Below are 14,289 nucleotides of genomic sequence, written 5' to 3'. Positions count from 1 at the left end.
AGTGTAAATAGGTATTTGCACTTAGTGTAAATAGCATATTGCTAAAAATACTGCTATTTTCACTTAGTGTAAATATAATCCATTGCTAATACGAGATTTGAAAAGGGAGGGAAAAAAAGTTAGGCAAAAGGTGGAATCGAACCCCGGGTCGATCGCGTCAAAAAGCCAACGACATGCGCTTAACCATCTGCGCCACTGGAGCTGCTTTTTCACAGCCGCTTTTAAAGTGTTGACTATCCCAACTAGGAATTACTGCCAACAAGGCGAACTATTTGCACTAAGTGTAAATAGACACGCCGTATTTTTTATTCCATAGTAAGGGCAATTCATACAATACATTTAAACTGAGCTACTTTAATACCATCTCCGAACTTTCTACCACGACTCTGCTGTTCTTCAGCTGGTTCTTCCTGTATACATTGATTGACAGATGTCTCGTCCAGTCAGCGGTGAGTAATCCCAAACCAATGGCGCTGTCTCAAACTATACCTACCTTTTCCGGTTTGTCTGATTTGTCGTTGTGTTTTCTGACTTGTTATTTTGTTTTCGAATTTGTCGTTGTGTTTTCTGACTTGTTATAATGTTTTCTGAATTGTTGTTGTGTTTTGTGAATTGTTATTTTGTTTTTTAGACAGACAGACGTGATGCTTCATGAGTGACAGGTTTTTAGCATGATAACGGATCTGATTTTGAATGTATAACTGTATAAGTGATCATAATGCCTAAATATAAGTTACATGGTAAAGAGTGGAGAGTGTTTTAACTCTAAAAACGTGAATTACACCTGTTGAGGGAGAGATGACAAGAAGGCTCTAATATCACTGCAACTCTGAAATCATAGCACAGGTAAATTATTTAATCAAAAATCTGTTTATATCTATACGAACCTGTCTTTTATCTTTTAAGCAGTCCAGATTGGTATATCTTTGAAAGCTGCTGGACTTGTTAGTTTTGACTGTGCAAAGTTCTGTATTATCTTCAATATGAACTTCACGAAAGACTTCCTCTAGTTCTGTGTGAAATTATAGAGCGACACGAAGGTAAGAGCATTATTGTTGTTATTTTTTATTTATGTTTTTTTTATTGTCGGATTATCATACAGTATGCATCAATGAATGACAGTTTTGACTAAATACCTAATTAAGTTGCTTTTTCCGATCACTTGGGCACTTTTTTGCATTTAAATTCTGACTGTTGACATTGAAAATGATGCATGTGTTTTTTCGAGGGTATCGGTTAATTTCTGATTGCCGTTTTGACAGTGTCTGCTTTGGTATTTGGTAATTCTCTTTAATGTATTTGCCCCGATTTGATCCATGGGAAATTTATCTAGCGCTATATTTATATTATTTTGTCATCATTATTTTTTTTTAAGGAGTTAAAAATGGCTCTTATCAAAGTTGATTGACATTCTATAACATTATGTTGACAGTTAAAGTTTTGGGCGTTTTTTTGTTGGAGTGGGCAGGTTTTTGTGAGCTTTTGGGCTGGAAATCGTTCATCCAATCTGGCAACACTGTTCAAAGCGCCAAATACGAGTAGAATCAGCGCTGAAACATGTTACTCGACCCGGTGACTTTTTATGAATGGCGGTGAGAATTTGAGATTGCTAGTGCTGTCATAAAATTCGCAACGGTTGTGATGTAATTAATTTGTTAGTGCTAGCTGAGCTGCGCTTGGTTTGAGCCACTCTAATTTGCATTTGGGAACGCAACATTCGTCATTAGAAACGTTTATAAATCTGTTGTTGTTTACAAAGAGAAGTTTCAGTGTCACATAATCCTTCAGAAATCATTCTAATATGCTGATTTGCTGCTCAAGAAACATTTCTCATTATTGTCAATGTTAAAAACAGTATTGCTGCTTAATATTTTTGTGGAAACAATGATAACACTCAAACATTTTTATAAGATTTAAAAAAGAGAGAGAAATTAATCATTTTATTCATCATGCATGAAGGTGAGTGAAGACATTTCAAATGATTTCTATTTAATAAATGCATTAACAAATTTTAATTAATATATTGGATAAATGCAAATAAATGCTGTTCACAAAATATGAAGCAGCAAAATTGTTTTCAACATTGATAATAATCAGAAATGTTTCTTGAAAGTCAAAAAAATTGTAATGATTTCTAAAAGATCATGTGACACTGAAAACTGGAGTAATGATGAAGAAAATTCTGCTTTGCATCACAGGAATAACATTACATTTTATAATGTATTCAAATTGAAAACTTTTTATTTGTAATACTATTTCACAACATTGCTGTTTTTTTTGGTTTTTTTGATCAAATAAATTCAGCCTTGATAAGCAGAAGATATTTATTTCAAAATCATTAATAATTTTAATGTTTCCAAACTTTTGGCAGGTACTTTAATAATAATAACAACAATACTATATACTTTACTATAATATATTATATTGTTATCATGATTATTAAATGCTGCTTTTTATTTTTTACAGGACAATAGTGTGTATTATTACAATATAAGATATATGTTTTAATGTGCTAAAACATATATTTTTAATAAGAAGTGCTGGGGGTGTGGCTTGTGGGCGTGACTTGGGGCTTGCTCAGATTTTCCTTCTATTTTGTCTCTAGCTGATCACATGCCTGATATAGCCAAAATGAAGGACTCATTTTCTATTAATGACAAATGGTTTTAAATAGAAATGGATGTGTTGCATATGCTTTCACAAACTGTTGGATATGTGGTGTTTTTTAAGTTCACTTACTTATGAACATAGTCGGATTCAGAGCCGGGTTCAGAGTTCTGCTCAGGGAGGTGCTCAGCAGCTTGCCGAGGGTTTTCTCGGAGTACGGTGGAGGTGAGCTGGGGTGTCTGCAAGGCTCCGGGAGTCTGTAGGGTGTCATTCCTCATCATCCATGAGCTCTCCACACTCTCCTCTGCAGAACCACGACACCACACACAAAACAGCCCATGACTGCTTACTTTTAGGCATCTCGGTCAACTGAAGCAACCCACAGGCCTCCCGTCTCATATCAGTATGATTACATCTACTGGCATCCTCACCCTCGATGCGTTTCTTGTGCATGGCTGGACGGCCCTTCTTGCTCCGTATAGATCCAGCTTTGCTGCTGCTGCTGCCGCTGGTGATGGACATGCGATCTTCATCTCCCCCCGTCAGCAGAGAGTTCCTGTAGGAGATGAGCGGCAGCCAGATGTCTTCCCGCCTCTCCATCATCTGCTCAGTCATGAACTTTTCCAGATACGAGTGCCTGAGAGAGCCAAAGGGAGAGCACAAACATATTGTTTTTATTTAACAATATACTTCTATTTATCTAATTCCTAAAAAATTCAAATATATACACTGCCGTTCAAATGTTAGACATCAGTAAGATTTTAAATGTTTTTTAAAGATATGTTTCCTATGCTCATCAAGACTGTATCTATTTTATCAAAAACACAGAAAAGACTTTTGTGAAACATTGTTGCAATTTAAAATAACAGTTTTCTATTTTAGTATACTTTAAAATATAATTGATTCCTGTGAAGCAAAGCTGAATTTTCAGCATCATTACTCCAGTCTATTCAAAAGTTTGCGGTCAGTAAATTGTTTTCTTTCTTTTTTTAAGAAATTAGTACTTTTATTCAGCAAGGATGTGTTAAATGTATAAAAAGTGATAGTAAAGACTTATATTGTTAGAAAAGATTTCTATTTTGAATAAATGCTGTTCTTTTTTAACTTTTTATTTATCGAAGAATCAAAGAAAAAAGTATCACAGGTTCCAAAAAATATTAAGCAGCCCAACAGTTTCAAAACTAATAATAATTAAGCATATTAGAATGATTTCTGAAGGATCATGTGACACTGAAGAGTGAAGACTGGAGTATTCAGTCTTGGAAAATTCAGGACTGCGTCACAGAAATAAATTATATTTTAAAGTATATTAAAATAGGAAACCGATATTAGAAATTGCAATAATATTTCACAATATTACTGGTTTTTTTTCTGTATTTTCATCAAAGAAATATAGACTTAATGAGCATAAGAGACTCCATTTAAAAAAACATTAAAATTTTACTGATCCCAAACTTTTAAATGGCAGTGTAAATGTATTTGTACTAGTTCTTTATACATTAAAATGCAATCTTTCTGCTCAGGTTCTCAAAGGATCCATCCAATGAAAAGGAATTTTGCACAGTGAAGGATTACATGATGTTTTAGTGTATAGTCAGAATCTCTTTTTACTAAATCAAGTCAAAGCTCAAGCCCATGAGCCTAAAAGAAAAACATTACACCAACCTTTGCTAAATAAAACAAAGTGCTCCTCAGTCTAACTTACACTGTTTTCTTGTCTTGGCGAAGAAGCTTCGAGGAAAATTCACAGAGAACCTCCAGGAAGGCCAGATTTGGAGGGGGATACTCTGGTCCTTTAGGATTCTGATACTTGAAAGCGAACTCAATGCCATCTCTGAATACAGCAAAAATATTTGTGAGAGGTTGAATGAAGATGGTGTCCATTTGGTGCTTGATGAGTAGGGCTGCACGATAAATCGCATGCGATATTTAACGCGCATCTTATCAGTAAAGCCGGTTCTGTAATCAGCGGTAAATCTCCATCACCTGCGTGCTTTCACATTGAGCAGCATTAACTACACAGAGCCGCTGTTCACCGACGAGCTGAAAGAGAAGTTACTTGTGCAGTGTGGCCACAGCCTCTCTGGTCTTGATCTGGTCCAAGCCAAAGGTGAGGGCAAAGCGACGGGCCAATTCCTTAATGCCACTCACATGAGATGAGGTCCTGTCCAAGTTAGGCCCCTGATCCTGGATCAGCTCATTAAAGAGCTGAAGAACAGAAAAATAACAGGATTAGTAGAATTATCAAGATCGGAATTGATAATGCAGATATCATGTGAATCTGATGCTGTCATCTCACCTGCTGTAAGCTCAGGATGAGCGTCTTGGCACACAGTATCTTATCCGTCTGTCTGGTCTTACTTAGAGTCTCCTTGATAATGTCTCCATAATCGTTGTAGTACTACACATAGTTTACAATAAGTTCAGCAGTGTGACAAAAAAAATGTAAGAACTAACCTAGAATGTGTTTTGGAGATAGCAGTACAGTACACAATGTATATCCACTGGCATTGAGTGTGGGATTGACATGGAGCAGAACAAGCAGCGAGAGCATGAAAAGGCTAAGAAATTTTCAACTTTATGCAAATAATAGAAACTAATCAGTGGCAAAAAAATCACTATGAGGTTACAGCATTGACGTTTGCCAGAGTTTCTGGTAATATAAGTGCGTAAATCACATTGCCTGATTTCAGATGCAGTTTGGACACAGCCAATCGCTGAAGATTAGTTTCTTTCATGACAGTGGGCACGTCAGATAAGGTGATAATTGGTTATTTTACCTTCATGTAGTGTTTGAAGATGTCGGCAGCAGCTGGCATGTCTACTATATCATAAATGATGAGCTTGCTGAAGGCAGCTAGGAGGTTTCTCCTCTTGTGTAAGGCCTCAATCTTGTTAGCTTCATCCTCCTCATCACCCTCTGGGTAACAAACATGAAAACACTAACTTCAACACGTCAGAACATTCAAAACAGTGATTTAACATTCACTATGTCTATGCACAAATTTGCAAATGTCTTCAAATAGAAATCATTATTTAAGCATATACAGAATTTTATTTATAACTGTTAATGACAGTAAATTCAATATAAACATAACTTAAACATACATTTTATGCCGTTAATATCATCTCTAGGCTCACCTATACTCTGATTCTCATCATCCTGGTCTATAAACACATGGTCTAGGATGAAGTTGAGCAGCTCATTCTGTAGGCTGCTGTCTGGGTTGAAGACCAGAGGTTGCAGACCCTCCCTGGACCCTGTGGTGAGCTGGTGACTGAAGATCATCAGCAGGTCACATAGCAGCATGAACGCCTGGAGGAAGAGATGGGAAAGTGAAACAATCGTAGCATGAATGACTATTGCACAGGCACATCTTTCCTGAATGAAAGGACAAATGAAGGAGCTCACCTGCTCTTTAACTGGCGTGTTGACGTTTGATAAACACTGCTGGCACATGGCTAGAAAAGACTTGACAACCCTGCGAAGTGCTAGGAGATCATCCTGAAATTAAAGAAAATATGCTTTTTGGTTGAAAGTTGCAGTAATCAGGTAATGAACATGCTTGTTGTTCAGCCTAGTCACATTCAATCTAGGATGAGATCACAAATGTATTGTGAGTGGGTCGATGAACGGCTGATAATGAAATGAAACTTTGCAGTGTATTGCAACAAGTTGCATTGCATCAAATCCATCTGCTAAATAAGAAGTAAAAACATTAAATAGATGCCTAACATACCTTGGATGGAGCTCCTTCTGTGATCTTCACAAGTTGCCACAGTATGGAGTAATGAGAACACTGAAGAGCCTGTACTGCTATCTACAAAACACAATCAAACACACTTAGTATCTACATGAAATCAATGGTGCCATGTCACCTGAAAACTGCGTTAATCTCACAAAAATGTCTACAAAACAAGTACAAAATCAAATTTAAGAAAAAGGTTTAAAGTGTTATTTTGTTTGTCTGGAATATTTGATTCTGATTGGTCAATCACAGCATTTTGCAGTGAAATATTTTGGGAAAATGTTACAAAATGATACTAACTTTTGAAATGCTACAAAAAAATGTTTTCTTCTTTTTCTTTTTCTTTCTCTTTAATAAATGAATATTTCATTTTCAATTCTCAATACTGTAAAAAAGCAATAAAAACATTCTGCACATTCTTCCATGATGTATTAAAAGAAATGTTTCTTGAGCACCAAAGCAGCATATTAGAATGATTTTTCTAAAGGATCATGTGACACTGAAGACTAAATTACACACACACACACACACACACACATTCAATATAAGATTACAAATTGAAAGAAATTCAAATAAAAAACATTTCTTTTAAATTGTAATACAATTTCACAATATTACTGTTTTAACAGTATTTTTATAGCACCACATTTTTGACCAGTAGTGTACTTCATTTGAATAATACTGCTTTTTTTCTAGTTTTACAGAAATGAGAACTGTCATGAAAACAATGTTGGAATACAAATAACATAATTTTATGTTTCAATATATTAGTATTCTGAAGCCATACAAGATGAAATCTGAATGTTGAGAACCAGATTTAGTCCAATCTGTAAATTGAATCAATCAGCTGACTGAAAAGAACCAGCTCAAAAAACATTTCATTCACTGATCTAGTTGTTAAATTCAACTCACTGACTGCAAAAAAAAATAAAATGACTAAATTACACACACACACACACACACACATTCAATATAAGATTACAAATTGAAAGAAATTCAAATAAAAAACATTTCTTTTAAATTGTAATACAATTTCACAATATTACTGTTTTAACAGTATTTTTATAGCACCACATTTTTGACCAGTAGTGTACTTCATTTGAATAATACTGCTTTTTTTCTAGTTTTACAGAAATGAGAACTGTCATGAAAACAATGTTGGAATACAAATAACATAATTTCCTTTCATGTCTTTTTCTTTATATAATTTCTTATTTCGTTCCTTTAATTTTGTGTTGAAATGTGACCTGGACATGTCCTTGATAGGCTTCAAGAGATTCCCTCATCTCATATCTGAAAGAGACGCACCTGCTCTGGCATAGAGCCCTGCTCTATTCCCGTCCTTAGCAACCTGTAGCAGTTCCCAAACAAATCCCATCTGGTCAAGTCATGAGCACTGATGGAGAGGAGAGACAGACACATTGCTTGTTCATTAGCACTCAATGACTCCAAGTGGTCAGAAATAACTTGCATTTGCAGTGATTTAACAAGACAGCAGCGTACTTGTGAAAGGCTGTGAGTTTCTTGAGAGTGGAGAGAACGTTGTAGATGTCGTCGTCATCCGCCTCTTCCCCCTGTTAATGAGGCAGACATTCAGAAATGTTTTATCAGCGACGGCTGAACAATTCTATGAATCATACATAACTGTTCACAATCTCTACCTCAGCTAGTAACAGCCTCAGAGTAGAGGGAACAATGAATAAAGCTCTGAAATGGCAAAGCACTGAAATGTTTAAGGGATAGTTCAACCAAAAACCAAAACAAAAGAAAAGAATGAAAGAACAAAAGAAAGAAAGAGGTCTATATCAGATGTTTTCAATCTTTTATATGTCACAGACCCAAATACCCAAATATGATCATCCTTGTATGAAGGACCCCCATTTTAAAATTTAAAAGGCAGCTATGTATTTTCATGTTTAAAGACCCAATCTATACTGAGAAAAATTATCATGAATATAGGTAAAATATTAATTGGAAAATATTTATATATTTACATACATGTATGCAGTGTATTTATATATTTATATACATTTAAAACATGTTAGATTTATGCATGTATTTATTTTTTATTAAACTTTTTATTGACAATATTTGAAATACAAGTGGTTCATATGGACTAATTTTATTTTAATAAAAAAATAAAATAAAATTTGGACCTTAACAGCTGTGGCCACTATGAACTCTGGAAAAGAAATGCAATGTTACAAAAAAAATACAAAATAACAGCATAAAGGCTTATATGACAAATGTCATTTTGGGGTAAAGTATCCCTTTTTAAAAAGCTGTCTGCTCATTGTTAAAGTGCTTTCTGAATATCTTTTGTAATTAATGTGATACTGTAACAAACAATCTCCCTAAATCTGTCCGTCACCTCCACAGAGCCCTCACCGCCTGCAGCAGCTCCTCCACCGAGTGGTTGAAGCGGTCAGCTAGATCATCGATGAGCTGACTGCGGCTGATGTCCACACGGTTCATGATGGTGTACTCCTCGCTACACAGGATGCTGTAGGTCTTACTGCAGGCCTCCAGCACCTCCGTGTCCGTGTGCTTCTCCACCACAAACTTGATCTGCTTGAGCAATGCGTCCAAGTGCTGGAATATTCAAATTCCTCCATCAGCTAACGTTTAGCATTTATAGAGATCCAGCTGGAGAAACTGCTTACCTTCTCCATCCTCCCAGCACTGTACACATCCAGGTCAAAGTACTGCGGGATCTGTAGGAGGTTGGCTACTTTCTCTGCATCTGTCTGGTACTGTGGGCGGAAAACAGGGTTTTCAGCTTATGACTTATGATGTATGCGAGCTTGAAAACAGAATACGTTTCATCTTACTTTTGAGAGTAACATGGGAAGAGCCATGATGAAGTGCTCTGTTAATTTGTTTTTGTCATCAATCTGCGTCTTCCTTTCCTTCGCTGTCAAGACCTGCACAACAAGATAGACTAAACTAAGCAATGATGAACAAAAAAATGTTTTATAATAAAATGATGCAGATAGTTTTAGCCATATACTGTAGCTTGTCAAGTAAAGGTCTTACCCTTTTCCCAGTCCCTCTCCCCACAGGCGGATGGGCCTCAGCAGCCTGACGAATGGTACAGACGGTCAGCTCAATCAGAGCACTCTCCTGCCTGTCTGTCAACACTGAAGACAAACAGAGTCAGAAAGAAAGAGATGTGCTTATGTTGCAGATGCATACATGTAGCCGTATAGGACATGATAGGGGTAGATGTGTGACACTTTTCTGACCAAAAAATAGCTCACCGATAGAGATAATAGGGGAGACGGGGCACCTTTTACTCCATATTTCAGGGTGAGGGAGATGATTTTTCAAAATCATATTTTTATTCATACAACATTCAAAAGTCTGGGGTTGGTAAGATTTTTTTTTTAACTTTTGGAAAGTCTCTTATGGTCACCAAGGCTGCATTAATTTATTAGAAATATTGTGAAATATTATTTTAAGGTTACACTTTATTTTAAAGCGTCCTTGTTACAGTGTAATTAAAGCAATAAGCCCCAAGAAGCCATGGTTTACAGTGAATTTATAACGGCTAAGGGGCGTTGGTAGGCACGACGTGAAGCGGACCCCTTAGCTGTTATAAATTCACTGTAAACCACGGCATCACGGGGCTTATTGCTTTTATAAAACAGTTATTCCATATACGTAGTTGGGTTCCACAAAATAAAACAGAGTAAATAAAGTGTAATGACATAAATAAAAACAGTATTCTTCCAACAAACAATGTAGTTCCTCAGAAACAGTTGTGGTTGCAACAAAGTGGTTGCCAAGCAACACACAAAGTAAACAAAGTGTATGTTTGTAGAGTAATTTACAACAGCTTTGAACGCGGCTCAACCAATCAAAATCAAGGACCGGAACTAACCGTTTTATAATATACATTTAAGTACTGAGTAATATTAATTAACTACATGTACTTACTATATGGTTAGGGTTAGGATTAGGGTTACTTGCATGTAATTATGCATCATTTATTGTTATTATAATAGTAAGTACATGTAACGTGTAACAAGGACACCTTAAAATAAAGTGTTACCTATTTTAATTTCAAATAACTGTTTTCTATTTCAATATATTTTAAAATGTAATGTATTCTTGTGATGGCAAAGCTGAATTTTCAGTGGTCATTACTCCAGTCTTCAGTGTCACATGATCCTTCAGAAATCATTCTAATATGATTTGGTGCTCAAGAAACATTTCATGGTATTATCAATGTTGAAAACAGTTGTGCTGCTTAATATTTTGTATAAAAAATAAATTTTTTTAGGATTCTTTTATGAACAAAACGTTCAAAACAAAAGCATTTATTTGAAATGTCTTTACTGTCACTTTTGATGAATATAATTGCTGAGTAACAGTATAAATTTATTTAAAACGAAAAAAAAAAATCTTAGTGACCCAAACCATTGAACAGACTTTAACCTTCAAATTATGGATTCAAAAAATTAGCGAACATTTACTGCTTAGTTAAAAAGATACAGTTCATAAAACACAGTGTGGCTTGTTTTCATACTACATAGACTTCATCCTCTTATAGGTTTTATAGCACAGCTCTTCAACTCTAGTCCTGGAGGGCCTTTAGTGCCCAATTTAACCCATCTGTCCGTAGTTGGCAAGCAATTCCGAACACCTTGATTAGCTTCTTCGGGTGTGTTTGATTAGAGTTAAACTCAGCAAGACACTGGCCCTCTAGGACTGGAGTTGAAGAGCCCTGCTTTACAGCTACATTTAAACAAACCAATTTTGGAACATAAAACAATTAATGAAACAGCAAAGCGTAATTAAACAATTCATTTAAAACCAACTTACAAAACTAGATTTTTCACTCAAAACAGAGTTTTTGATATAAAGCCCTTTGTGGAAACTAGCCCCAGTCTCCCCTTTGATTTCTATCTATTATGATCTACTATAGTCAGCAGTCCATACCCTCCTCGCCCTGCACTGGCTCCTCCAGCAGCAGTTCGGTCATGCACTCCCAGTCCTTCAGCAGCTCCTGAGAGCTCTCCCACAAACTGTCCACTAGATAGGCAGCATGTTCATGCAGCTGGAGACACAAACACACATACACTGTTAGCTCTGACACAAACAAGAGATTCAGACCAACAGAAATGAAACTAGCTGGATTCTGATATAAATAATATGAAAATATTGTGTTAACTTATAATTCTCCATTCTCATTCAGAATTCTCTAGTGCCCGATCATCACTTGAGGCATTACCTCGCTCTCCAAAAAGAAGAGCACCAGCATGCGGATAAGGTTTCCGTTTGGGCTGCTCCTGCCTCTGCGTTTTGCCAGAGCTTCCTCTGCCTGAGGATCATGTCTGCTAAACAACCTACATATGACAAGAGTAGAAAATGGACAAGAAAATATAAAATGAATTAAAATTAAATTATTAAATTATATATATTTTTTAATTAAAATTAAATAAAGTTAAATCAAAATAAAATAAAATAAATAAATAAACAATTAAATTAAATTAAATTAAATTAAATTAAATTAAATTAAATGAGACAAAAGCCACAGAGATAAATATTCAAAAACGATATTTTACAGAGAAAGGATGTTAGCTGGCTCACTTTCTATGTAGAAACTCCCCAGCAGCCACTGCCACAGGCCTGTGAGCGGAGTACACCAGATGATAGACATTCTCACAGTCCTCATTAGACAAAGCGTCCTCACTACCCCTGAACAAATGAAAAACATTTGATGGAGTAAAGCATCCAGACTGTATTTACAATCAGCATCTGATAGCATCTGAGCTTCACTCACTGAAGGATTAGCGTGACCAGTCTGATGGCCTCCACAGCCACATCATACTCTTTATCCAGCGTCATAGACACGATACGATCCTGTGAGGAGATTTTATCATCATCTACATGGGGAACACATTCAGAGAATTGCGATACCTCTGCTAAACTGCGTTCTTACCTTGAAACGGTTTGTGAAGAGCTCGAGTTTTGTAAACAGTTCGCGGTTTGTGTAGAGATTTTGTAAGGCTTTCAAACACTTCAAGCGCACTTCACCTTGCTGGAAATGGAGGATGCTGATATTAATAAACAGAAAATGAAATATTACAGAGGCAGAAGTCCCGCTCTGGGTTTATGTGGAGACGGCGTACCCGATCATGTAAGGTCCAGCCGACGTACTTCAGGTAGCTGTCATTCAGGAATGCATCGCTGTACATTTTCATCCACACACCGATCTCCTCTATACAAATGGCTCTGATTTCAGCAATTGCATCCCTGCCAGTCACAAAGAAGATGAGACCAGATATCCACAGCTACTAGTGCACTATTATTGTGAAGGTATACAACTCTGATCACCTATAACGATGAACAAAGATTCCCTTGAAGATCGAGTTCATCATGTTTTCGATTTCATCTTGGTTTTCTTGAAGCTGGTGAGAAAGTTTGTTCATATGAGTAAATGATCAGCAATAGAATGATTGTATACTAGGGATGCTCCGATCGATCGGCCGGAGATCGGTATGAGCCGATAATCACATTTTATGACTCGATCGGTACTCACTAACTTGGCCGATCTCATGAACCGATCACAATTTGATGACGTCAATGCGTGACGACGTACATGATGCGTGGGGACATAATGATTTGGCGCCACAGTCATGTCATAGCTGGTGTGGAAATGCTATGACGTTTCGAGAAACAATGAAAAATTTGCTATTTGTCGCGTATGTTTTGCATAATGATATGATAAATACAGGTGCATCTCAATAAATTAGAATGTCGTGGAAAAGTTCATTTATTTCAGTAATTCAACAAATTGTGAAACTCGTGTATTAAATAAATTCAATGCACACAGACTGAAGTAGTTTAAGTCTTTGGTTCTTTTAATTGTGATGATTTTGTCTCACATTTAACAAAAACCCACCAATTCACTATCTCAACAAATTAGAATATGGTGACATGCCAATCAGCTAATCAACTCAAAACACCTGCAAAGGTTTCCTGAGCCTTCAAAATGGTCTCTCAGTTTGGTTCACTAGGCTACACAATCATGGGGAAGACTGCTGATCTGACAGTTGTCCAGAAGACAATCATTGACACCCTTCACAAGGAGGGTAAGCCACAAACATTCATTGACAAAGAAGCTGGCTGTTCACAGAGTGCTGTATGCAAGCATGTAAACAGAAAGTTGAGTGGAAGGAAAAAGTGTGGAAGAAAAAGATGCACAACCAACCTAGATGGTTCATTTTTAACAGCAGATTCAGTGACGTTAGAGCTGATCTGCACCTCACTGCACGCGTCTGCGGCACGTTATGGCTCCATGGGAACCGGAGCTGATCGCGGCCGATCTAGTCAGTGCTTGTGTTTATCAGCCAGCCGCAGCATGTTTCTGAAGCGGCTCTCCGCGCTGCTTGGCTAAAAATAGTCTTTTGTGAGTTGTCACAGCGTGGAGGACAGATAAAACCTCGTCGGAGCTGTAAGGGATAACGGTAACATAATATGCTGATCATGGGCTGTTATTTATAAAACAAAATATTTTTTTTGGTCATAATACTCAATAGCATTAACACAGGCGTTAACACATGCGCGCGAAATCGTCTGTCTCATGAAAAAAATGTATTTTAAAAAATGTAGTTAATATTTGCATCATTTATGATTTATTTTATCCACCCGCAAATAATCAGAATGCATTTTTATTACCTGACCCGTGGATTATACGCAGCACCCGTGGATATAGGAAAAGCTAAATATATTTGCTGCGTAAATCAGACGGACTTACTGAAAATGCTAATTCATTCTCTGCCAGCAGGAGGTGCTTTAAAGCGGGAGAAACCGAGGTTTCCCCAGTAACGGCTGTACACAAAGCAGTGCTGAGCTCACAAACGCTGCTTTATCAGGCATATAACATGCAAGATGAAATGAAAATGACATCGAAAATTTTCTAAAG

General features: G+C 36.6%; 1 protein-coding gene across 1 annotated transcript in view; it reads right to left on the bottom strand.

Annotated features, from left to right (window-relative positions):
- Nucleotides 1-14,289, bottom strand: part of stag1a (STAG1 cohesin complex component a) — a 64,587-nt gene that overhangs the window by 8,140 nt on the left and 42,158 nt on the right. Inside the window, exons 9-30 of the mRNA XM_016486168.1 lie at nucleotides 12,699-12,772; nucleotides 12,494-12,617; nucleotides 12,304-12,402; nucleotides 12,145-12,224; nucleotides 11,952-12,059; nucleotides 11,593-11,707; nucleotides 11,301-11,418; nucleotides 9,393-9,496; nucleotides 9,188-9,280; nucleotides 9,020-9,109; nucleotides 8,745-8,948; nucleotides 7,860-7,930; nucleotides 7,665-7,752; nucleotides 6,348-6,428; nucleotides 6,020-6,112; nucleotides 5,749-5,923; nucleotides 5,388-5,527; nucleotides 4,907-5,008; nucleotides 4,667-4,815; nucleotides 4,313-4,441; nucleotides 3,039-3,244; nucleotides 2,740-2,911 (exon numbers count right to left, since the gene is read on the bottom strand). Of these exons, the coding sequence (XP_016341654.1) occupies nucleotides 2,740-2,911; nucleotides 3,039-3,244; nucleotides 4,313-4,441; nucleotides 4,667-4,815; nucleotides 4,907-5,008; nucleotides 5,388-5,527; nucleotides 5,749-5,923; nucleotides 6,020-6,112; nucleotides 6,348-6,428; nucleotides 7,665-7,752; nucleotides 7,860-7,930; nucleotides 8,745-8,948; nucleotides 9,020-9,109; nucleotides 9,188-9,280; nucleotides 9,393-9,496; nucleotides 11,301-11,418; nucleotides 11,593-11,707; nucleotides 11,952-12,059; nucleotides 12,145-12,224; nucleotides 12,304-12,402; nucleotides 12,494-12,617; nucleotides 12,699-12,772 (2,615 nt within the window). The remainder of the gene's footprint in view (nucleotides 1-2,739; nucleotides 2,912-3,038; nucleotides 3,245-4,312; nucleotides 4,442-4,666; nucleotides 4,816-4,906; nucleotides 5,009-5,387; nucleotides 5,528-5,748; nucleotides 5,924-6,019; nucleotides 6,113-6,347; nucleotides 6,429-7,664; nucleotides 7,753-7,859; nucleotides 7,931-8,744; nucleotides 8,949-9,019; nucleotides 9,110-9,187; nucleotides 9,281-9,392; nucleotides 9,497-11,300; nucleotides 11,419-11,592; nucleotides 11,708-11,951; nucleotides 12,060-12,144; nucleotides 12,225-12,303; nucleotides 12,403-12,493; nucleotides 12,618-12,698; nucleotides 12,773-14,289) is intronic.

The sequence above is a fragment of the Sinocyclocheilus anshuiensis genome, unplaced genomic scaffold (assembly GCF_001515605.1).
Source record: "Sinocyclocheilus anshuiensis isolate Anshui unplaced genomic scaffold, SAMN03320099.WGS_v1.1 scaffold329, whole genome shotgun sequence".
In the NCBI taxonomy this organism is placed as follows: domain Eukaryota; kingdom Metazoa; phylum Chordata; class Actinopteri; order Cypriniformes; family Cyprinidae; genus Sinocyclocheilus; species Sinocyclocheilus anshuiensis.
This window is presented reverse-complemented; position numbering and strand designations above follow the sequence as displayed.